At 48.6% G+C, this 22,930-nt stretch overlaps 1 protein-coding gene and 1 pseudogene across 2 annotated transcripts in view; both read right to left on the reverse strand.

Moving 5' to 3' along the window:
• The window catches only part of ALAS1 (5'-aminolevulinate synthase 1), a 16,817-nt gene extending 4,924 nt beyond the window's left edge, over positions 1-11,893 (reverse strand). The window contains exons 1-8 of one of the 2 annotated variants that reach the window (XM_017862460.1): positions 11,724-11,893; positions 10,503-10,733; positions 7,229-7,456; positions 5,952-6,101; positions 5,048-5,270; positions 3,897-4,081; positions 3,169-3,348; positions 1,817-1,981 (exon numbers count right to left, since the gene is read on the reverse strand). In XM_017862460.1, coding sequence (XP_017717949.1) covers positions 1,817-1,981; positions 3,169-3,348; positions 3,897-4,081; positions 5,048-5,270; positions 5,952-6,101; positions 7,229-7,456; positions 10,503-10,701 — 1,330 coding nt within the window. In that variant the 5' untranslated portion in view covers positions 10,702-10,733; positions 11,724-11,893. The remainder of the gene's footprint in view (positions 1-1,816; positions 1,982-3,168; positions 3,349-3,896; positions 4,082-5,047; positions 5,271-5,951; positions 6,102-7,228; positions 7,457-10,502; positions 10,734-11,723) is intronic. The other variant, XM_017862459.1, reaches the window with a different exon arrangement.
• Positions 11,894-15,166: 3,273 nt separating this feature from the next.
• LOC108522323 (fructose-bisphosphate aldolase A-like) lies at positions 15,167-16,750 on the reverse strand (annotated as a pseudogene).
• Positions 16,751-22,930: the final 6,180 nt, after the last annotated feature.

The following is a 22,930-nucleotide window of genomic DNA, read 5'->3' on the forward strand; positions in this document are numbered from 1 at the left end:
TTTTTGAGACGGAGTCTTGCTCTGCCACCCAGGCTGGAGTGAAGTGGCCGGCTCTCAGCTCACTGCAAGCTCCGCCTCCCGGGTTCACGCCATTCTCCTGTCTCAGCCTCCCGAGTAGCTGGGACTACAGGCGCCCGCCTCGTCGCCCGGCTAGTTTTTTGTATTTTTTAGTAGAGACGGGGTTTCACCGTATTAGCCAGGATGGTCTCGATCTCCTGACCTCATGATCCGCCCGTCTCGGCCTCCCAAAGTGCTGGGATTACAGGCTTGAGCCACCGCGCCCGGCCCGGTCTTCATAGATCTTAACATCACATTCTATAATTAATGTTTCTGCTAAAACCACATGCAAAGCTGAGTTGGTTCAATCCCCTATGGTACAAAGTTTCTCTCTCCAGCCTTTTCCATCTCACAATGACCGTACCTTCAAAGAGCCCACATCAGGAGACATCATTAAAAGAAAAGAGCTTCTGGCTGGGCGCAGTGGCTCACGCCTGTAATCCCAGCACTTTGGGAGGCTGAGGCGGGCGGATCACGAGGTCAGGAGATTGAGACCATCCTGGCTAACACGGTGAAACCCCGTCTCTACTAAAATACAAAAAATTAGCCGGGCGCAGTGGCGGGTGCCTGTAGTCCCAGCTACTTGGGAGGCTGAGGCAGGAGAATGGCGTGAACCCGGGAGGCGGAGCTTGCAGTGAGCCGAGATCGTACCACTGCACTCCAGCCTGGGCGATAGAGTGAGACTCCGTCTCAAAAAAAAAAAGAAAATAAGAAAGAAAAAAGAAAAGAGCTTCTTGAATTAGGACACATGATTAGGTGCTTTTCTCCTGGTAGAGGTTCCACTCTTCGAACTCCCAGGCTCGCTGGGTCGGCACTAGGTTCTCACACCCCTTGACAGTGCTGAAGCACACTTTTTAAAGAGCCTGCCCTTCCTTTACCAAGCACAGGCTATAAACTGGTATTTTAGCTAACTGCTAGATGGGTTTCCAACTGCCTTACCCACTTTTGGAAGCTGCACTGCATGTGCTCTTTGGAACAAGACTGCCTCTGCAGTGCTTGCACCATCTTCCCACTGCGAACATTATCCCAGAGGCTGGAATTTTACCCAGCTAAGGCTGGGTGAAAAAAAAAAAAACTTCAAATTTATATAATTTTCATCTCTTTAGGGTTCTCAGAGGGAATGTCTATAGTAACTGTTTGCATATAACTTATTTACCTTCTCCACAAAACTTTTGATTTAGGTCCTACTGTTTTCTCCATTATATTGATGATGAAACTGAGGTATGGAAAGGTTAACTACCAACCCAAGGTCACACAATTAGTGAGGCGGCAGGACTCCAAAGTCTAGCTCCCACCTACCACAAGACATAGCCTCTGTATGAGGAAGAGCAGAGGAAAACCAGGATGAATTGGAATGTTCCCATGTGGCAGGCACGGAGCTCAGCACTTCACAACACCTGAACCTAACAAGTGCTCCAGGAGAAAATACTAGAATTCTTTTTTCTTTTTAATTAAGAACAACCTGAGGCACAGAGAGTACAGGTTTTTGCCATGGCATATGGCTAGACCCACAACTCTGTCCGAAATGAATTCAGATGGCAATAAATGGCCTATCTGTTGTGTTAGGCTGTGGGGTTTACTTTGATTCTAAGAGCCATGCCTCCACGACCCAAGGAATTCCACTAAGCTGAGCCAAAAGAGTGGCCCAGGCTTCATATGCTGCCAGACTGTCTCCTCACCTGCTCCCAGTTAGACTAGTTAGTCCTTGGCCTTGTTAGGATAATGGAATTTTAGTGTATGTAATGCAATGTATACATACCAAGTGTTCCAGAAATGATGTCCATTTTTGGCATGACTCCATCTCGATCCCCAATCCCTCCTCCTCGAGCCCCATACAGCCCCACTGCGTGGACCTCATCCACGAAGGTGATTGCTCCAAACTCATGGGCCACATCACACAGCTCTTCCAGTGGGCACACTGCCCCTGAGGAAAGACCAGAGACTGCTCTGAAGAGCTTGCCACTTCAGAAATTTCTGTTTTGGTTAGAGTCAGAACAATGCAAACTTATATTCTAAGATATCATTTTTAATATTGGAAAGAAAATGAACTTCCTCCAATTTCTAGGTTACCTGGGGTCCCAGAGCCTAGTGAAAGTCAGAATAGAAAATTCACTTTCACCCAAATCTATTAAAAAAGTCCACCGATTACAAAATCCTGGCAGAATGCAATACCACACAGCAATAAAAAAAGAACGAGACCATGTCCTTTACAGCAATATGGATGGAACTAGAGGCCATTCTAAGTGAATTAATATAGGAACGGAAAAACCAAATATCGTTCTCACTTATAAGTGGAAGCTAAACATTGAGAACACATGGACACAAAGAAGGGAACAACAGACACCGGGGGCCTACCTGAGGGTGGAGGGTGGGAGGAGGGTGAGATCAAAAACTACCTATTGGGTACTATGCTTATTACCTGGGTGATGGAATAATTTGTACACCAACCCCCTGTGACACATAATTTACCCATATAATAAACCCGCACATGTACCCACTGAACCTAAAAGTTGGAAGAAAAAACAAAAATCCTGGCAGAAAGGAAAAGAAAATTAAAAAATACAACAAGCCGGGCATGGTGGCTCACACCTGTAATCCCAGCACTTTGGGAGGCCGAGGTGGGTGGATCACGAGGTCAGGAGATCAAGACCATCCTGACTAACATGGTGAAACCCCATCTCTACTAAAAATACAAAAAATTAGCCGGGCGTGTTCCAGCTACTCAGGAGGCTGAGGCAGGAGAATGGTGTGAACCCAGGAGGCGGAGTTGCAGTGAGCCGAGATGGCGCCACTGCACTCCGGCCTGGGTGACAGAGCGAGACTCATCTCAAAAAAATAAAAAATAAATAAAGAAATTAGCCAGGCATGGTGGCAGGCGCCTGTAGTCCCAGCTACTCAGGAGGCTGAAGCAGGAGAATGGTGTGAATCCAGGAGGCGGCGCTTGCAGTGAGTTGAGATTGCACCACTGCACTCCAGCCTGGGTAACAGAGCGATACTCTGTCTCAAAAGAAAAAAAAGAAAATTAAAAAACACAACAAAACACCATACTTTTAAAGAGTTCAGGCCTAGTTTTTCATCTCAGATTTCAGAGGAACTTCTGTCCACACTTACCATCCATTGAATGAACAGTTTCAAATGCCACAATCTTGGGGACTGAAGGGTCAGATCTTTGCAGCAGTTCTCTGAGATGGCTGACATCATTGTGGCGGAAGATGTACTTTGGCACTCGGCTGTTTCGAATCCCTTGGATCATGGAGGCATGGTTCCCAGAATCAGAGTAAATCTCACAGCCTAAGAAAACAAAAATGCTATTTATTGCCATGTGCATCAAAGACAAATTATTTCCTAGAGAGAGACGACAGACTTTTCCTTGGAAATGATGCTTTGAAAATGCCTATTAGGAAAAAGACACTGTGTGCCAGTTTCTTCCTGGCAAAATAACTAGTTGGTGCTTCCCCTGTGAGAAGGTCCAAAGGTATAGAATAACCTTGTGGCAGGCAATTAATCTGCTCTTAAATCTGGCTGCCTCACTCCAAACTCAATCAAGAGCTAACTAAATGATTAAGAGACTTCTCCAAAGGATCATCTTAGAATACAAAACACATTTGAGGCAATTAGCTCAAGGACAAGACATTTCAAGTTTTAATTTTCACTGGTATCATGTTCTCCTGGAACCCATAATGTACAGTTAGCATTTCATGCTTGACCCCAGAACAAATGCCCAGATAGGATTATGATTTTCAATTGAGAGGTTCTGGTAAGCCTTCTTTGTTGCCAATTTTCTTGTTATTACTAAGAAACCCAAAAAACTCTAAGGCACCCATGCCAGGCTTCCTTACCTGGCATCATCTTAGCCAGGGTGAAGAGGGTTGAGTCATTGGCTACAAAGCACGAGGAAAACAAGAGTGCAGCATCTTTCCCATGGAGGTCTGCCAGCTCCCGCTCTAAGTCCACATGGAATTTACTAGTTCCAGAAATATTTCTAGTACCACCTGCCCCAGCACCATGTTGTTTCAAAGTGTCCCTGTTTAAAAAAAAAAACAAACAAAACCAGAAAATACAGCTCATGGTTCTAAACACTATATGAATATTTTCCTCTTTCTAGGATCCAGGAGACTCAAACATGTTGATGCAGCAACTCTCTCACTGTGAAACCTGGGGTCAGAAATTTCAACTGATTTCATCTTCAGACTAGGTGGGAGAAGGTGTCAACGCTAGGGTGATGACACCTCCAGGAATCATCAAGAACAAGTGTTCATTTAACAATCAGTGAGTGCTTGGTATTAGCTGAGTTTCTTGTCTAAGAAACTAAGGTTTATTTTCTCTGAGAAACATTATTCTTTCCAATAACATGTTATCTTAAGAAAAACCAGACTCTAGAGGGACATCCTGGATGGTGGTGACCCTCTGCAAGCCAGTCATGTAATGTTAGGATATATCACTATCATTAAACCTCAAACTGGTTTAATTAAACCTCAAACCTCTTAGCAAGCCTTTGGAGAATCCGGCAAGCAACTCTCTCAAGCATCCCTAGGATGGTAAGCCTCCTGAAGGATGAGTAATGGGATCTACATCCTTTTTAACATGTCTGTTGAACTAGCTTTTTCTCTAGCACTGCTAGATTCGTATTTCTCCTCTCACAGCCACAACCAAGGATGTCTCTGTGCAAGACTGCCTGGTGTTAAAGGCACACTCACTTGTAGAGTGGTAGAAAGTGGACTGACATGTGTAGTCATTGAGCCTATAAGCTTGAACCCTCACAAGCTAAGGGGCTCCAGCAGCTACCTGCATATTAGAGTTCCTTTAAAAATAATCTATAGATATTTTTCAGAAGCTAAGAATAGTATATTGCTGTGGCACACATTCAGCTACTGAATGTTCCCTCCATAAAGATCCAACCCCTATACATCATCAAGGTATGTATAACCCCTATACATACATTGGCTTGCCTAATAACACCAGTAATATTTGAAAGCCAAGGGCTACTTACATAACTGCCCCACACACCCGTGGGTGGCGACTCATTCCTAGGTAGTCATTACTGCACCAGACTGACACCTGCTTTTTGGTGATGAGGGAATCTGAATAGTCATCTGCCATTGGGAAGATGTGTGCTCGCCGGTTCACAGTTTTAAAAACTCGATAGGTGTGGTCATTCTTTTTCTCATCAATTTTTTTCTCAAAGAAACGATCATACTGAAAAGTGGAAACAGCTGAAAATCAAACAAAAGACAGGAGAGAATGACTGTTGTGAAACACAGCTGCATTTTGGTGAAAGACAACAAGTCTCAGCTTGGCCACTGAAGGAGATCCTGGGCAGGTTATTTGATGTCCTCATCTTGTAAGTAAATAAGACTGTATATCAAGTGTTTGGCCCAGTGCCATGTGTAGATGGTAGGTATTAAAGGACAGAAGGCAGGCTACCAACAGCACCTGCAGTCACCACAACCAAAAGCACCTGCTCATGCAAGCAAGGGATATGCCTTTCAAGCCTCAACTCACCATACATTTTTTGTTCTTCCTAGAGACAGAGTCTCTCTCTGTCATTCAGACTGGAGTACAATAGCGTGATCATAGCTCACTGAACCTTGAAGTCCTGGGCTTAAGCAATCTTCCTACCTTAGCCTCCTGAGTAGCTGGGACTATAGGTGTGAGCCATCATGTCTGGCTAATTAAAAAAATTGTTTTTGTAGAGATAGTGTCTTGCTATATTGCCAAGGCTGGTCTCAAACTCCTGGCCTCAAGTGATCTTCTCCCGCCTCAGCCTCCCAAAGTGCTGGGATTACAGGTATGAGCCACTGTGCTCAGCCTCACCATGCAATTTCATATTTAATCTAATGTACATTTAAATTATAAATTATCTCCTACATCAGGCAAATAACAATAAGACTTACATTTTGGCAAGTTATCTTGAAGAAGATGAGACACTCTTTCTGGTCTTTGCTTTTGCATGATGTCCTGGAAGTTCTTCAGCAGTCCACTGGGATCCCCTCCATCGGTTTTCACACTAACCACACTGGGGCTTGCTGAGGTTTCAGCAACCTCTGGAACAAAAGTAACAAGAAACAAATGGGACCAACTTTCTATTCTGAGTTCACAATATCTTCCAGACATACTGTCAAAAATGGTTTATTGCCTAGTTCACAAAAAAGGCCAAGCATAACCAAAGTTAGCTGTAACTGAGTGTACAAAGCATATCTTCTATTTTAGTTACTGTAATGGCAGACTCATGGTGTTGTTTTCAGAGCTACTGGTCAGCTTTAATGAACAATAAAGTCCAAAGCTTTCTCTGCTGGTTGGCATGTCTTATTCACTCCACAACATCCCCACCCCAATCCTAATCTCAATTTTCTGTTTTTTTCTTTTTTTAAGACAGAGTCCCATTCTGTCATCCAGGCTGGAGAGCAGTGGCATGATCTTGACTCACTGCAACCTCTGCCTCCTGGGTTCAAGTGATCCTCCCTCCTCAACCTCCTGAATAGATGGGACTATAGGCATGTGCCATGATGCCCAGCTAATCTTTGTATTTTTGGTAGAGATGGGGTTTCGCCATGTTGGCCTGGCTGGTCTTAAACTCCTGGCCTCAAGTGATCCACCTGCCTAGGCCTTCCAAAGTGCCGGGATTATAGGTGTGAGTCACTGGGCCTGGTCCTAATCTCAATTTTCTTCATAGAAAACAATTTTGGCCATATGCATAATTTCTGCTGGTTAGGCTTTTGGGGAGCCTTGAGTGCTCTACAGATGTAGCCACAGCTATATATTGTGGAATTAAGGTTGCAATTCAATGACCTTCAGTAAGACACCCAGCTTGGGAGCCCTAGGACCAGCACTTACTGCAGTAAAACCATTGTTTTCTTTCTTTATCCCACCAGATGATGGGAAAGACCAAAGGGACAAAAGGCAGCTGGTAGCAGCTCAAGACTGCAGGTTATTTTCAGAAATTAAGTAATTATTATAAAAGCTGGTCACATCCTACACACACACCAGGAAATCCCACTTTTGCAATACAGTCCCTTGACTGTCTATCTTGAAGACCTTCCTCTCTGGCCCTAAAAGAGGAAGGTGTTTCCATAAATACTGCCCTAATGATAGCTCATACACAAATCTGAGGGCCCAAAAGAACTAAAAGGACTTCTTCACTACCACTAATGGTTCACGACTCATCTCTTACCTTTCCTCACGGCATTCATTTCCTGCACATCCTCCTGAAGCTCAAGACTGGCTTTGCAGAAGACACTGCTGCCTCTCTGATTCATCTGTGCTGCCAGGAAAGGGCATTTGCTTGCAGTGCCCTGGCTTGTGGCAGGCAAGGGGTGTCCAGACAGAAGCTGCGTGCCATCTGGACTCTGCTGGGATCCATCAGGAGCCTGTTGGACCTTGGCTTTGGCAGTTTTGTCTTCTGAGGGAGGAAATGGAAAAAGTGAAGCATCAGATCTGGCTGCACAGTGTGTAAGAAAACCACTTATTTCTTTTATTGCCTCAAAGATAAACTTAATACTTACTCACTCTACCCCACCATCCAGACAGAAGTTTTTTTTTTTTTTTTTTTTTTTTTTAAAAGATGGAGTCTTGCTTTGTCCCCCAGATTGGAGTGCAGTGGCACAATCTTGGCTCACTACAACCTCCGCCTCCCAGGTTCAAGTGATTCTCGTGCCTCAGCCTCCCAAGTAGCTGGGATTACAGGTGTGCACCACCACGCCCGGCTAATTTTGTATTTTAGTAGAGATGGGGTTTCACCACGTTAGCCAGGCTGGTCTTGAACTCCTGACCTCAGGTTATCCACCCGCCTTGGCTTCCAAAAGTGCTGGGATTATAGGTGTGAGCCACTGCACTCAGCCACAAGCTTGTTTTTATTAGGTTCTGCTAATCTCTCTAGTTTTTCATCTGCTTCACAAGAAACAATGCTCATGTGAAGAGCTGACTGGCACATTCCAGTTGCCTCTTAAACCCATAGTATTTCTCCTCATAAATTCAACAAACTACCATTTTCTAGTTTTAGACAACCTGGAATCCTTGAGTTGGATCATTTCCAGTACTTTCTACCCCAACTACATTCAGCTTATTTCATGAGAGGACACACCCTGTAAGGTAACTGGAAGTATTCACACACATTTTTTAATCTGCTAACATTTTCTTTTCCTTTTTTTTTTTGAAACAGGATCTCACTCTGTCAACCAGGCTAGGGTGCAGTGGTGCAATCACAGCTAACCACAGCTTTGACCTCCAGGCTCAAGTGATCCTGTCACCTCAGCCCTCCAAGTAGCTTGGACTGCAGGTGTTCTACTGTGTCCAGCTAATTTTTTTTTTTTTTTAACTTTTTGTAGATATGGAGTCTAGTTATGTGGCCCTAGCTTCTATCAAACTCCTAGGCTCAAGCAGTCCTCCTGCCTCAGCCTCCCAAAGTGCTGGAATTACAGTCATGAGCCACCACATCCTGCCTCTGCTAACATTTTTTAAACAGATTCTTGACAAAGAGGCTTGCTATTGCTTAACATAAAAGCTATTGGTTTTTCTCTAAACAAAAGAAATTAGGCTAAACCTTAGGTCTTTAGATTGCTAATACAGTAAGAAAAAAATAGGGGTATATCACATTCACATACCTCATCTATTTTCTCATCTAAATTCATCAAAGTCTGCTGACTTCACACAGTTGGCTGGTAATTATCCTTCTAGTTACAGTGACTTCCCTCTCCCCTTGAGCAAATTCATTCACCTTCTTTCTAGAAAAGTCTTTTTTCATCATTCTGGAATACTCCTGTGAGTCACTGGCTAGCCTTTCCTATAACTTGGGTAAGGTGTCTCAATACAGTTTTCATTAAAATCTTCTATAAAAGAAAGCCAAAAAAATTATTTTGAAGTTAACTTCATTTATTATAGAAGTAATACACATTCATTAAAGTCTAGATAAAGAAAAAAAAACCTATTATTTAAAACATAACCATTGCAAGCATTTTGGTAAAAAAGACATAACTAACTCTTGAAAATAAACCCTATAAAGGATTAAATCCTTTCTGCTTAAAGAAAACAAAATTCTTTTCTTACAAGCCCACACCCAGAGAACACGCCTAAGAAAAACCTGTAAAATACTCTCTAGGATTAAGTGGAACCTGAAGAGCCTTGTTCTCTCCTAGCAGAACCAGAGCAAACTAAATTCAACTCCAGTCTCTTTGTTGAAAACAACAACAAATGTATATACAAATAAAGATACATGGCATGATCTCAGCTCACTGCAACCTCTACCTCCTGGTTTCCAGCAATTCTCATGCCTCAGCCTCCCAAGTAGCTGGGATTTCAGGTGTACACCACTATGTCCAGCTGATTTTTGTATTTTTTGTAGCGATGGGGTTTCGCTATGTGGCCAGGCTGGTCTTGAACTCCTGGCCTCACGTGATCCAACTGCCTCGGCCTCCCAAAGCGCTCGGATTATAGGAGTGAGCCACTGCATACAGCCAAGATAAATTTGTTTTTAAAATCACGAATACTGTACAGTTTCATTTATATGAGGTACCTAGAATAGTCAAATTCATAGAGACAGAAAGCAGAATGGTGGTTGCCAGGGGTTGGGGATAGAGGAATGGAGAGTTACTGGTTGATGGGTATAGAATTTCAGTTTGGGAAGACAAAAAAAGTTCTGGAGATGGATGGTGGTGATGGTCACACAACAATATGAATGTACCACTGAACTGTACATTTTTAAATGCTTAAAATGCTAATTTTTATTGGGCATTTTACCATAATAAAACAAAAACTTTTAAGGAAAAAAACAAGTCACTACTTTAAAAAGCCAAAGGGGCCGGGCACGGTGGCTCATGCCTGTAATTCCAGCGCTCTGGGAGGCTGAGACAGGTGGATCAGGTCAGGAGTTCAGGACAAGCCTGGCCAACAAGGTGAAACCCTACTAAAAGTACAAAAATTATCCGGGTGTGGTGGTGCATGCCTGTAATTCCAGGTGTTTGGGAGGCTGAGGCAGGAGAATCGCTTGAACCTGGGAGGTGGAGGTTGCAGTAAGCCGACGTTGCATCACTGCACTCCAACCTGGGGAACAGAGCAGGACTCTGTCTCAAAAAAGAAAAACTAAATAAATAAAAAGCTGAAGGCCAAATGTTTAATGAGGGAAATTAGAAGGCCAAATGTTTAATGAGGGAAATTAGAACACTCCAATTTAATATTTATGTGAACGAGGCACTGAGGAAACACTAAAATCCCAACAGACACTAACATGCAATCCAAAAACCTGCAATGTGCAATACTGGCCACTGCTTCACCTTTAAAGATGGAAAAGCTAAAAGTGCCTACCCTTGGGGCAACAATCATATGAGATAATCTGTGCACAGAGCAGCCCTTTGTGAGTGACTGTGGCCCTCACCACCACTGTGGGGACTGCTTCTAGTCTACCAATGAGTACACACACCCGTACCTGCTCCTTCATTGTCAGTGACACTTACTCTCACTGGCCGGAGAGGTTTCTTTGATCTGTTGGTAGTGTACTGCTGCAGTGGACAATGCCCGAGGGGCTGGCTTGGCCCCAACTTCCATCATCTTGGGGCAGTTTTGGGCATAGAACAACAGAGATTTGCCTGCTTTCTGCAGAAAGGCCTGGGGGACTCGGGATAAGAATGGGCAGCGGCGAACAACAGTCTCCATGTTCAAGAAGTATGCTGGCTCCTGTGGAAAGACTGATGATGAGTGACATCAACAGCTGTTAATAATCAGGCAAATATCACCACAAGCTCACTGGATTCAGGTGTCACCTGCAGTTTACATAAAGGGTACCCTGGAATACTAACACTTCTCCCTCAAAAATGGCTAAGGACAGCACTGATGTGAGACTCAGCTAAGGAATGGTGACCACATTTTACACGGGTCACCAACTTCTTCATTCCCCAGCTCTACACAAAGGCACCTACAAAGCAACTTCACCAAATGAAGTAAATACTGACAGTACATAGCCAAGGGGGCAGAAGGATGAAGGACAAGTCAAAAACAGGTTTGGGAGGCCAGAGGTTTCTTAGGGAGATGCACAGTGCAGATAAGACATCTTGGCTTACATTTAGGTGGAGAAGGGATGTTAGGGAAGAAGCCACTCATCTATCCAGACAGGGAAGACTATTAGGGATCCTGACTTTCTCCTGGTCCCCGCATCCCAGAAAGCACTCCTAAACCCGAGGAAGGAGTCTAGCATGGCCCCAGGTCCCTGAAGCAACGATTCCTCCGCGGTGGTGTCCCCACAGCGGGAAGAACTGGGCATAACTGAGAAAGGAGGGGCACAAACGAGGGTAGGGGTATGAGGACCAGCGCCTTGGGACTCACTGGGGACGCGCAGGGGTTATAAAGTTGAGGGAGTTGAGTATGGAGAAAGAAGGCAGTACTCGGGCAGTGGGGGTCAGCGGTGACCCGCGGTCGAGGTCTCTAGAATGACGGGAGGGGTATGAGAAGGGAATTCTAAAGCGGCGGGTTCAACCGGGAATAGCTGGAAGGGGCCGAAAGGGGGAAACTGAGGCGGCCGTCTAGGCAAAAGAGCTGGAGGATAAACGCTGACCTCAAGGCGGCGGATGACTGGGACAGTGGGGGATGGGGTCCCAGCGCCCCGGGGGAGAGGTGCCCCGGCTGGCAGGACACGCGGGGGCTTCCCCGGCCGGCGCCACACCTACCGCGCGGGCCCTCACCTGCGCTGGGGACGCTGCGGAGACGGCGGCGAAGGAGAGGGGCAAGCAAGCCGAGAGGTCCAAACGAACCGTTCGTTGCCCTTGTTCGGGAGCAGCCTCAGGCCGCGATCGCCGGCGCCTTAATATACAGCAGGAGTGACCGCTGCGCATGCGCCGTGGGCGCTGCCTTCTTCCGCGCAGGCGCGCCGCGTCGCCCTCGGCAAGCTGGGCGGGCCGGGCAGAGAAGCCCACTTCTTTGGCTCTGCGGTTATCCGTGCCGCCGGGGATTCCCCGGCTCGCCAGCTGGGAGGAGGAAGGGCCAGACGGTGAGCGGACGAGGTCTTTTTTCCCGACCTCATCCTGCACTCTCGTGCTGCCTCCCCACTAACTACCCTGGGCTTCAGAACCCTACACCCCGATTTTGGGGTATAAAATGGCAAGGTCGAGGCGGCTAGGGCCAAGTTAGGGGCTACAGGGTTGTTAAGATGGGTGTCTTGGACCTGGAGGAAGAAGGAGATCCAAGGGGTTCTGGGCCGAGGTGTTAAGCAGGATCCATCCCATCTGCGCTTGCTTTGGAAACTGTGAACAAGGGCTTCCCGAAGGAGGTGGAGTTGATTGTATCCCCTACAGATGGAGTGGTCCTGGCAGGATGCGGAAGAAGCGGGACACTCAGCTGTGGCACTTTCCGATCTAAGATGATCCAGAGGAGGCAGAGGAACAGGGCTGGATGGAACTCATCCATTCCACAGCTCTGAGCACTTGGGGCGGAGGGGGAGGCACAGGGCCTGACAATAGTTAGCATGTAACAAATATTAGCCACTATTTTTATTTTCCATCCGGGGTTGTCTGAAGCCCCTTGCTGGCCACCCTGGGCACTAGCAGGGTGGCTTAGGCCTCCATCCCAAAGGTCAGCGTTGGGCCATACCTCCACTGAGTTTCTCTGGCACAACACATGAAGTGTAGGGCTTGGCAAACCCCTCTCAGGAATGCCGGTCTGGCTTCCTTGCTCCACACCCTTCCCAGCTTGGCTTGGGGTGAGTTGGGCTGGGCCTGTGCCAGGCTCAGAGGTACTCTCCATTCTTGAGGAAAGGGCCGTTGAGAGTATTCCTTTCCCAGCTAAGCATTAACAAGAGGGATAAAGTCCAGAATGATGGTGACCAGGGTGTGTCCAGGTACTTTGCATTTCCCTCTCTGAGCATCCAGCTGGCTGCAAGGCAGGTGAGGCGAGTCTCCACCTTCAGAGGAGGCACCTGGGTTCAGATTGGCAGTGGGACCTGTCCAGGATGCGTGCTTTGGTCTGAGAGCTCAAGACCCAGTTCTGTGCCATTCTGCCAAGGGATCCTGGGCAGTGCCCATCACCCAGAGAAGATGAGAGAGAAAAGGTCAGCACTTGGACCCAAGTGCAGCTGTAAGTGGGAACAGAATAAGGATGGTATTGAGTGCTTTGCTCATCTTTGGGCCTTGCTTTCCTTAGCTGGGCAATAGGATCATAACCCCTGAAATGCCTGCCTCACAGGGTTGTTTTTTGTTTTTTGTTTTGTTGTTGTTTTGTTTGTTTGAGACAGAGTCTCCCTCTGTTGCCCAGACTAGAGTGCAGTGGCGCAATCTCGGCTCACTGCAACCTCTGCCTCTCAGGTTCAAGTGATTCTTCTGCCTCAGCCTCCCAAGCAGCTGGGATTACACCACCATGCCCAGCTAATTTTTGTATTTTTAGTAGAGATGGGGTTTCACCCTCATGTTGGCCGGGCTGGTCTTGAACTCCTGACCTCAAGTGATCACCTTCAGCCTCCCAAAGTGTTGGGATTATAGGCATGAGACACTGTGCCCAGCCCTCACAGGGTTTTTTTTTTTTTGGGGTGATCAGAGGCAAAGCCAAAGCAGAAAGAACTGGATAATGGAGTTGGGCATGGGTTTCAAATCCAGCTGTGAATCTTACTTGGCCATAGACTTGGGCAGGCCACAACCTCTTCAAGGCTTGGTTTCCTGATTTGTAAAGCTCTCCCAGCCCTGCCACTTGTGGCTGGTGGGAGGGTCAGGTGAAGTCCTGTATTTCAGAGGCTTATTGTTTAAACTGGCAAGTCCCTAGCCCTCTGGGAGTTTCCTGTTTAATATAGAGAAAGATTGGGAAACAAGGCCGACTCACATGGAAAGTGAAATAGGGTGTTGTAAGCAACTCCAGATGGAGGAGGAGGAGGAGGAGGCTATTACTCCAACAGGCACTGAAAGAGGAGGATCCCAACCACGAGGAAGGCTTCCAGAAGAGAAGCAGGTGCTAGCAGGAAGGGTGGATCTACATGCGACTGGGAGACTGTGGGTGAAGGCTTGGATGGAAAAGGCTCAGCCCTATGGGGGTGGTGGTTGGGGGATCAGCATGAGTCAACCCAAATAGCTGGGCAACGGGAATACGGTCAGGGCCTGGCACCAAGAGGTCAGACCAGAAAGGCCCTAAATGAGCCACAGCGTTTTCCAGCGTCAGGGCCCAAAGAACCACGCCCAGGGTACTGGTCAAAATGCAGATTCCTGGGTCACATTCCTTTGATTTTGACCCAGAAATCTGCATTTTAACCAGCCCACCTTTCTGGTGAGGTAAGGGTGAGGTATCTTGGGATATGTTTCTTGAGTGGTTCAAGGTTTGAGGCCTTGAAGGGCAAGGCATAAGCCATAAGTTCTAGTCCTAACTCTGAGATCTTGAGCAAATCACGTCATACCCTAAGTCTTAGTTTTTGTGTCTGTGAAATGAGAATGATCCCACCTACCTCAGTGATGAGTCTGGGTGGGCCCTATTCTGCTCCCGTTGTGATCCTTCTGGGCCTCTTCTTCCCGCCTCTGCCCCCTCCTCCTCTTCTTCTTTCTTTTCTTTTTCTCCTTCTCCTTCTTCGCCTGTCACTCCTCCCTTGTCATTCCCTCCTTCCCCATCTTCTTTTCCCTTTCTCTCCCTCTGCCCTCCTTCCCTCCTTTTCCCTCCTCCCTCCCTCCCTCCCTCCCTTCCTTCTCAGAGCCACAGTATAAACTCATCTTATCACTTGCTCTGGCCCTGGGCAGCTGGAATTGAGGCAAGGTCAGGCCCCATCCCAGGGATGGCGCTGGGGCCTTTTTTCCCACCCACCCAGTCTGCATCATGGTCTTCGTCACCATCACTATCACCGTCAGGGGCTGCTGCACATAGTACCATCCAATGGTCAAGGCAAAAGGAAAATGTCAACCCCAGCCCCCAGAATTCACCCTTTTTATTCTGGGCCCCGGGAACTATTTTATTTTCCCCTTAAATAGCTGTTTATTAGCAGTGTGCTGGAAAGGGTGACGGAGTTAGCATTCATGGACGATACCACACACCACTGTCATGAGGGAGGCAAGAGCGCAGGCAAGCCAGCCTGGAGCCCCGAGGAGGAGTCCCCCTCTTCAAGAGAGTGTGGGAGGGGGCAGGGCCTGGAGTGTTGGGGGCAGCCTGAGGACACCTCCATGTACTAGGCGTGGGTAAAGATGAACAGGGACTCATTGGCAGCAGCCCCAGCCTGACCGCTTGGAATGTACTTTCCTTGACAGGTGAGGCTATTGGCCAGGGCTCACTTGACTTACTCCTTCTGCACAGCCTTCAGATTCTTCTTCCTGCCCCAGGCCTTCAGGGCAGAGGCCTGCAGGGCTCAGCTGTAGGAGAAGGTCAGGGCCCAGGGCTTCAGGAGAGGGCACTTGTTAATGGCATTGAGGTTGATGGACACCTTCTTGCTCTGGCTTCCAGATAGGAAGGTGATCCCAGGGACAGCAGGGGACACTGTGCAGTATAGTGCTTAGTTTTTGTGCCTGTGAAATGAGAAAGACCCCACCTGCCTCAGTGATGAGTCTGGGTGGGCCCTGTTCTGGCCCAGTTGTGATCCTTCTAGGCCACTTATTCCCTAGAGTGTAGCGCTTGTGACAGTTGCCATGGCAATCTCCTTGTGAGAAAACTTCTGGATGCAGGCTTGGCCCGGGGTGACCATATTGGACTTCAGCAAGGTGCCTTCCAGGTAGATGTGGTGGTCACTCAGAGCCTTGTAGACAGCAGCCACACCTTCTTGGTTACATACTGGCAGTACTTCAAGTCATGGTCCCCACTGGGGAGGATCTCAGCCTCCACGATGAGCACAATGCCATTCTGCTGGCAGGTGCTGGCATAGCGGACCAGGACATTGACACACTGCCATTTTCTTTTATTTTCTTTCTTTTTTCTTTTTTTGAAACGGTGTCTCAGTCTGTCACCCAGGCTGGAGTGCAGTGGTACAATCTCAGCTCATGCAACCTCCGCCTCCCAGGTTCAAATGATTCTCCTGCCTCAGCCTCCTGAGTAGCTGGGATTACAGGTGTGTGCCACCATGCCCAGCTCATTTTTGTGTTTTTAGTAGAGGAGGACATTTCACCATGTTGGCCAGGCTGGTCTCGAACTCCCGACCTCAAGCGATCCGCCTACCTTGGCCTCCCAAAGTGCTGGTATTACAGACGTGAGCCACTGCACCCAGCTGATGTTGGCATTTTCAATGATGGCGAGGGCTGAGGGGGTGTGTTTCCCAATCTTCAGCACATGATGCCACTTGGCAAAGTGGGTTCCATCCTTCTTGTCTGGGGCAGAGCGCTCAGATAGCCCGTTCAGCCCTTGGGTGGTGGTCTCGCCATTTGCCCTTGCCAGGGATAGCACCCCCTTTTGCCCTTGCCAGGGATAGCACCCCCTTTTCTACCTTGATGCCCACAACACTGCCCTTGGATTTGATAACTTGGGGGAAGGGACACCTATCATCCACCTTTTGGTACAGCATCTCATGGAAGAGGATGACGCCCTCAATGCAGGGGTTCATGCAGTTGCCAGCTGTCAGTCGCAGCTGGTGGTAGAAGCACCAGTTCTCCTCGGTATTCTTGGTGCCAATGGACTGCAGCCACTTGGCAACGCTCCCAGTGGACTCATCTGCAGCCGGGATGCTCTTGCCCAGAGCCACGATGTGATGAGTGATGTCAGACAGCTCCTTCTTCTGCTCCGGGGTCAGCAATGGATATTGGTAGGGCATAGTACTGGTGTTAGCAAGTTCCTGGTACAGGAGAGGGGTGGGTTTGCAGGATGTGGTGGTGGAGGGTGGCAGGCTGGCGAGTGGACTCAGGGAGAGAAAGCAGCACTCGTCACCAGGACCCGATCTTCCAGGAACTATTTTTAGCAGCACCCCTCCAAGAAGGTGAGGTAGCTCAGTCTGGGCAAACCTGCTGCTTTCTTCTGGGCCTCAGTTTCCACATCTATCAGCCAAGCAAGAAATCCTGCATCCTTCTCAAGGAGAACTCAGGTGGACATAGAACTCCTCCAACTTGTGCTGCTGCTGCTCCTTGGGGTGTCAGTGCCCTTCTATGCAGTGGTAGATGGGGGCCAGCCTCACACAGTGGGTAGAGGATCTGGAAACAGCTCAGCTATGCCCTGAACAGTTGGAGGCATGAGCTCCAGTTTACAGTGATGGGGCCCAGGAGCCACCATGTGAGATGGAATTTCGGGGTTGGCAGAGCAAAAAGGTTCTGAGGTCTCTGGCGCTGGCCTTGTCCTAACCCTGTCTTTGGAATCCCATTAGACTGTGGTTGCAGAGCAGGTGAGCTCTGGTTTGCGAGAAGAGAGAGAGGGGCTGGAGTGGAGCAAAGCCAATAAATGCTTCAGGAGGCAGGTCTGAAGTGAGGGGGCTTTGCAGGGAGCAGCAGCCCCCATCCTAGAGAGCAGAAAATGTCCCAGAGGACCCATGAACCCAGCCCTCCAGCCTAGCAGCCACAAACTGTGGCCCAGATAAATGCTGTGTGGCCCACGTAGTTCTTGCCATTTTTTTTTTGTTTTGTTTTGTTTTTGTTTTTGTTTTGAGACAGAGTCTCGCTCTGTCGCCCGGACTGCAATGTAGTAGCGCAATCTCGGCTCACTGCAAGCTCCGCCTCCCGGGTTCACACCATCCTCCTGCCTCAGCCTCCCAAGTAGCTGGGACTACAGGCGCCCACCACCACGCCCGGCTAATTTTTTGTATTTTTAGTAGAGACGGGGTTTCACCGTATTAGCCAGGATGTTCTCGATCTCCTGACCTTGTGATCTGCCCACCTCTGCCTCCCAAATCCTCGGCCTGGGATTACAGGCATGAACCACTGCGCCTGACGTTCTTGTTTTGTAATAAAATGTTAATTCATTGTCAACATTTAACCAGCAGGAGATTTCTCAAGCCTCAGATGTTCAGCTTCTTTTGAGGAATCAGCAGACCTGGAGCGCCTGGGCTGGCCCAGGCAGGGTGTGCTCTCTCCAATTCTCTATCAGCCCTCCCTTCAGTGTGTCCCCAACCCTGAGGAATGTAATGTCCAAGCAGCGACACCTTCCTGGCCTTGTAGGCACCAGTGTGTGTTCCCAGCCCTAAGCCATTTTACAGCCAGGGAGACTAAGAGAGGGGAGAGGACTTGCTCGAGGTCACACAGAAATTGATGTTTGGGCTGCAGGGAGACCCAGATGTCCTGATTTCTATGTCTCCCACACTGTGCTCACAGCCTCTGGAGGAGGGTCTGGGGTCAGTGGCTAGGGGAAGGATCAGGCTAGCTATTAGTGGCTCCCTGGAAGGGACTGGCCCAGAGGTGGATTCCTCCATGCTCGTCATCATCCCCCCAACCCCCTGCATGTGGATCAGGCAGATTAGGGCCCCTAATGGGGCAGAGGCAGGCACAGGCTGAGCCCTCTCCTCTGGCCAGCTGTGCCTGCCCCTGCCTCATCACTTTCAAGGGGCACTGGTCTACCTGATCCACTGCAGGGGCTTGGGCGGATGAGGATGCGCAGTGTGGGGAAAGCTCCCTCCCTGTCCTTCTGAGCTGCTGGGCAGACAGACATCAGCAAAGAAGCCGTAGCAGGCTGTGACCAGTGTGGACAAGGGTGTTGGATTGGAGAACGGCGGCATGGGAAGGGGGACCCACCTCAGGGCTGCACCCTGGTGTCAAGGAGATGACACCTGGGACAGAGCGACCAGGCTGAGGGGCCCTCAGTGAAGACTAGAGGGAGCCTGATGTGGAGAAGGAGCATGGAGGAAGACAGGGAGGCTGGAGTCAAGAGAGCAGGGAGAGGGAGGGGTGTGTGGTAGAGCCAGGCCGGGAGACGTTAGAATCCTGCCATCATCAACAGTACAATTATCCACCAATTCAGGGACCTTATTTCTCTCTGGCCCTGTTGGCATTTAAAGGCCTACCTGCACCCCTTCTTCCCAGACACAAGGGAGCTGGAACAAAGGGGAGCAGGAGTGAGAAGAGAGTGAACGTGGATCAGCTAGGCAGGGCCAGTAAGGAGAAGGCCAGGGAGCATGCGAATCTGCTGAGCACAGATGGCAGCAGCAGCCGCTGTGTGCAAATGTTTGACCTGGCTCTGTGATTATGTGCACAACCCCAGAATCCCCGCACGGCCACCCTATAGATGTCAGTACAATTATTAACCCATACAAGGGACAGGGGCTCAGAATAGTTAAGTTGCCCAAGGTCATGCAGCCAGCAAGTGGGGAGTGTGGCTGACCTCCTGGCCCTTCTGGCTTCTGGTCCAGCACTCCACCCTGTGGGGGCGGGGTGAAGAAGATGGGAAGAATGAGGCTGGGGCAGCTTCAAGGGTCTCAGGTCTCAGGGGAGGCATTTTTCTATTTCTGGATGACAGGACCAGTTTGGGCAGGCAGATGGGAGCACTTAGCCAAGGAGGCTGGCCAAGGCTCTGGCCAGCCGCCGGCCACCCAACTCAGGAGAGGTTGCCCACTTCCAGGAACTTCTGGGCAGCCAGCCACAGCCTCAGAAGGCAGGACTCCTTCCAGACCCCACACACTGGTGGATACTGCTCACTCTCTCCCCTGCACCTGGCCAGCTGTTCTGGGCCCAGTTGCACAGTACCCAGGGCCCACAGCCTGGCAGAGGCCTCCCACCCTCCTTGGCTCCCTCCTTGGAGGTTCCTAGAAGGAAGAAAGGGGGCCCTTCTGGAAAGAGGAAAGGGTTTGCTGTCACCCTAAAACCCATCTCCAATGGTGGGGAACAGCAGCCCCCTCCTCCCTGTCTCCTCTCCCTGCTCCCACAGTCAGCCCCTTATTGAATGATCTGTGTTAACAGTAGTAGTAATAACAGTCACTACCAAATTGAATTGTGTCTCTACTGTAGTGTGGTACCAGGCACTGTGTGTTTCAACTCTCACAGGCCCCCTGTGAAGCAGCTACCTGCAGCCCCATTCTCAGAGTGTGGAGGCGGTGCCCTGCCTGGGTTCGACTCCCTGCTCCATCCTCTGTGTGCTCTATGTTCTTAAGCAGTTGGCACAGCCTCTCTGAGCTTGAATTTCCTCATGTACAGAAAGGGAGTCGTATTTTCTGTACTGGCTAAATGCTGTGTGTCAACTTGGCAAGGCTATGGTGCCCATTGTTTGATTAAATACTAGTCTAGGCCAGGCGTGGTGGCTCATGCCTATAATCCTAGCACTTTGGGAGGCCGAGGCCCTGGCCAACATGGTGAAACCCCATCTCTACTAAAAATACAAAAATTAGGTGGGCATGGTGGCATACGCCTGTAATCCAAGCTACTCTGGAGGCTGAGGCAGGAGGATCACTTGAACCTGGGAGGCAGAGGTTGAAGTGAGCCAAGATCAAGCCACTGCACTGCAGCCTCGGCAACAGTGAAACTCCATCTCAAAAACAACAACAACAACAAAAAACAAAACAAAACAAAAACCTAGTCTAGATATTACTGAGAAAGTATTTTGTACATGTAATTAACATCTAAAACTGTTGACTTTAAGTAAAGGAGATTATCACCAGTAATATGGGCCTCAATCAATCAACCGAAGGCCTTCAGAGCAAAAACCAAGGTTTCCTGGAAAAGGAGAAGTTCTGCCGCAAGATATAATGTAGAGATATTGTCTGAGCTTCAAGCCAGCCAGCCTTCCCTACCGAGTTCCAGTTTATCAGCCTCCACGGTCATGTGAACCAATTCCTTAAAATCCATCTCTCTCTCTCTCTCCTATCGCTTCTGTTTATCTGGAGAACCCTCACAAGGGTTTCCACTCACAAGGTCGATGAGACACTGCTGCTGTGATTGGTGGAGGCACCTGTTCCTGGAAACAGCATGCAGGTAATATTAGCTGTGGGCTACAGATGAGGGAACTGAGCCTTGGGAAGGTGACTTGTTCAAAGTTTCAGAGCAGGAGTCAGGATGTAAGCTGGGCCTGCCTACCTGCAGCTGCACCTCAATCACTGGGTCTTCACCTTGTCATCCACTTCCTTGTCAAGACCCTGGGACCAAGCTACCCAAGGGGCTACTGGTGGCACCCTCTCTCCAGGACTTGCCTTTGAATTTAATCAAAACCCTCAGGCCCTGGTATGGGAAGTGAGACCAGAGGCCGTTGGGTCCCCACTGACACCGAGTTAACGGATTCTTGTGCAAGACTAGCAGGCTTGTGATGCCAACACCAACGTTCACCTGCCTTAGAATTGCCATGGCCTTGATGGGGCCTTTGGAGTTGAGAGTGAAATCAGCAAAGGAGAGCTAAGTAACAACCCCTTACCTTGGGGAAGACTTCTCAGCCCTGCTCCTCACTCTGTAGACCTAATGAGCCTTAGCTTTTGCAGCATAGACCTGCGGTCAGCAGTGCAGAGGCCCGTAGGGTCCAGACAGGTGAGGACAGTGAGTACCCTGGACCCCTGGGCTGAAGGACAGACACAGTTCAGCTCTGGCTCCTGGTGTGTCCAGAGCTGCTGCTTGTATTTCTGGAAGAGACTCATATCCAGATTTTTTTTTTTAAGAGACATGGTCTCTTGCCGGGCGCGGTGGCTCACGCCTGTAATCCCAGCACTTTGGGAGGCCGAGGCGGACGGATCACGAGGTCAGGAGATCGAGACCATCCTGGCTAACACGGTGAACCCCGTCTCTACTAAAACTACAAAAGTTAGCCGGGCGTGGTGCTGCGTGCCTGTAGTCCCAGCTACTCGGGGCTGAGGCAGGAGAATGGCGTGAACCCGGGAGGCAGAGCTTGCAGTGAGCCGAGATCGCGCCACTGCACTCCAGCCTGGGTGACAGAGCGAGACTCTGTCTCAAAAAAAAAAAAAAAAAAAAGAGACATGGTCTCACTCTCTCCCCCAGGATGGAGTGCGGTAATACAATCATGGCTCACTGCAGCCTCAACCTCCTGAACTCAAGTGATCCTCTAGACTCAGCCTCCTGAGTGACTGGGACTCAGATGTGCACCACCATGCCTGGCTAATTTTTAATTTTTTTGTAGAGATGGTGTCTTATTATGTTGCCAGGCCCTGGCCTCAGGTGATCCTCCCACCTTGGCCTCCCAAAGTGCTGGAATTACAGCTGTGAGCCACTAGGCCTGGCCTAATCACATACAGACTTTTATATGAGCACTTTGAATTTTCATTTTTTTAAATAACAAAAGCTTATTTATTTGAATAGATATTTGCATATGATAATGTAAATAGTGTGACAGAGTAAACAAAGAGATTTCCCTTGTCCAGGTCTCTTTCCATACACAACCGATACTCCTGAGTTCTCATAGGTCCTTTCAGAAAGATTATACTTATTCATTCAATATTTATCAGTTGATCACCTGAACATATAAAAAAATTTTTCTTGTTTGCTCTTTGCTTTTTGTATTTAATACTACACCTTGAAGAGGGCTGCATCCTTTTGACAGCCGCATAATATTCCACCCTACTGATGCACCATGATTCACTTGTCTAGCCCCTTACCGTTCATTTGCTAGTTTCCAGTGGGTTACTTCTATCAGTGTCCTTGAACATGTTTCCTCATGTGGGGTGAGGACTTCTGTGGGGTATTTAGAAACAAGACACTGCCTAGCCAACATGGTGAAACTCTGACTCTACTAAAAATACAAAAATTAGCTGGGCGTGATGGTAGGTGCCTGTAATCCCAGCTACTCAGGAGGCTGAGGCAGGAAAACTGCTTGAACCCGGGTGACGGAAGTTGCGGTGAGCTGAGATCACGCCATTGCACTCCAGCCTGGGTGACAGAGTGAAACTCCTCTGTCTCAAAAAAAAAAAAAGAAAAGAAAAGAAAAGAAAGAAAGAAAACCACTAGGTCAAACATCAGAATCTTCTTTTTTTTTTTTTTTGAGACAGAGTATCACTCTGTCACCCAGCCTGGAGTGAAGTGGTGCGATCTCGGCTCACTGCAAGCTCTGCCTCCCAGGCTCACACCATTTTCCTGTCTCAGCCTCCCGAGTAGCTGGGACTACA

Source organism: Rhinopithecus bieti, unplaced genomic scaffold (genome assembly GCF_001698545.2).
Source record: "Rhinopithecus bieti isolate Rb0 unplaced genomic scaffold, ASM169854v2 scaffold_64314, whole genome shotgun sequence".
Lineage (NCBI taxonomy): Eukaryota > Metazoa > Chordata > Mammalia > Primates > Cercopithecidae > Rhinopithecus > Rhinopithecus bieti.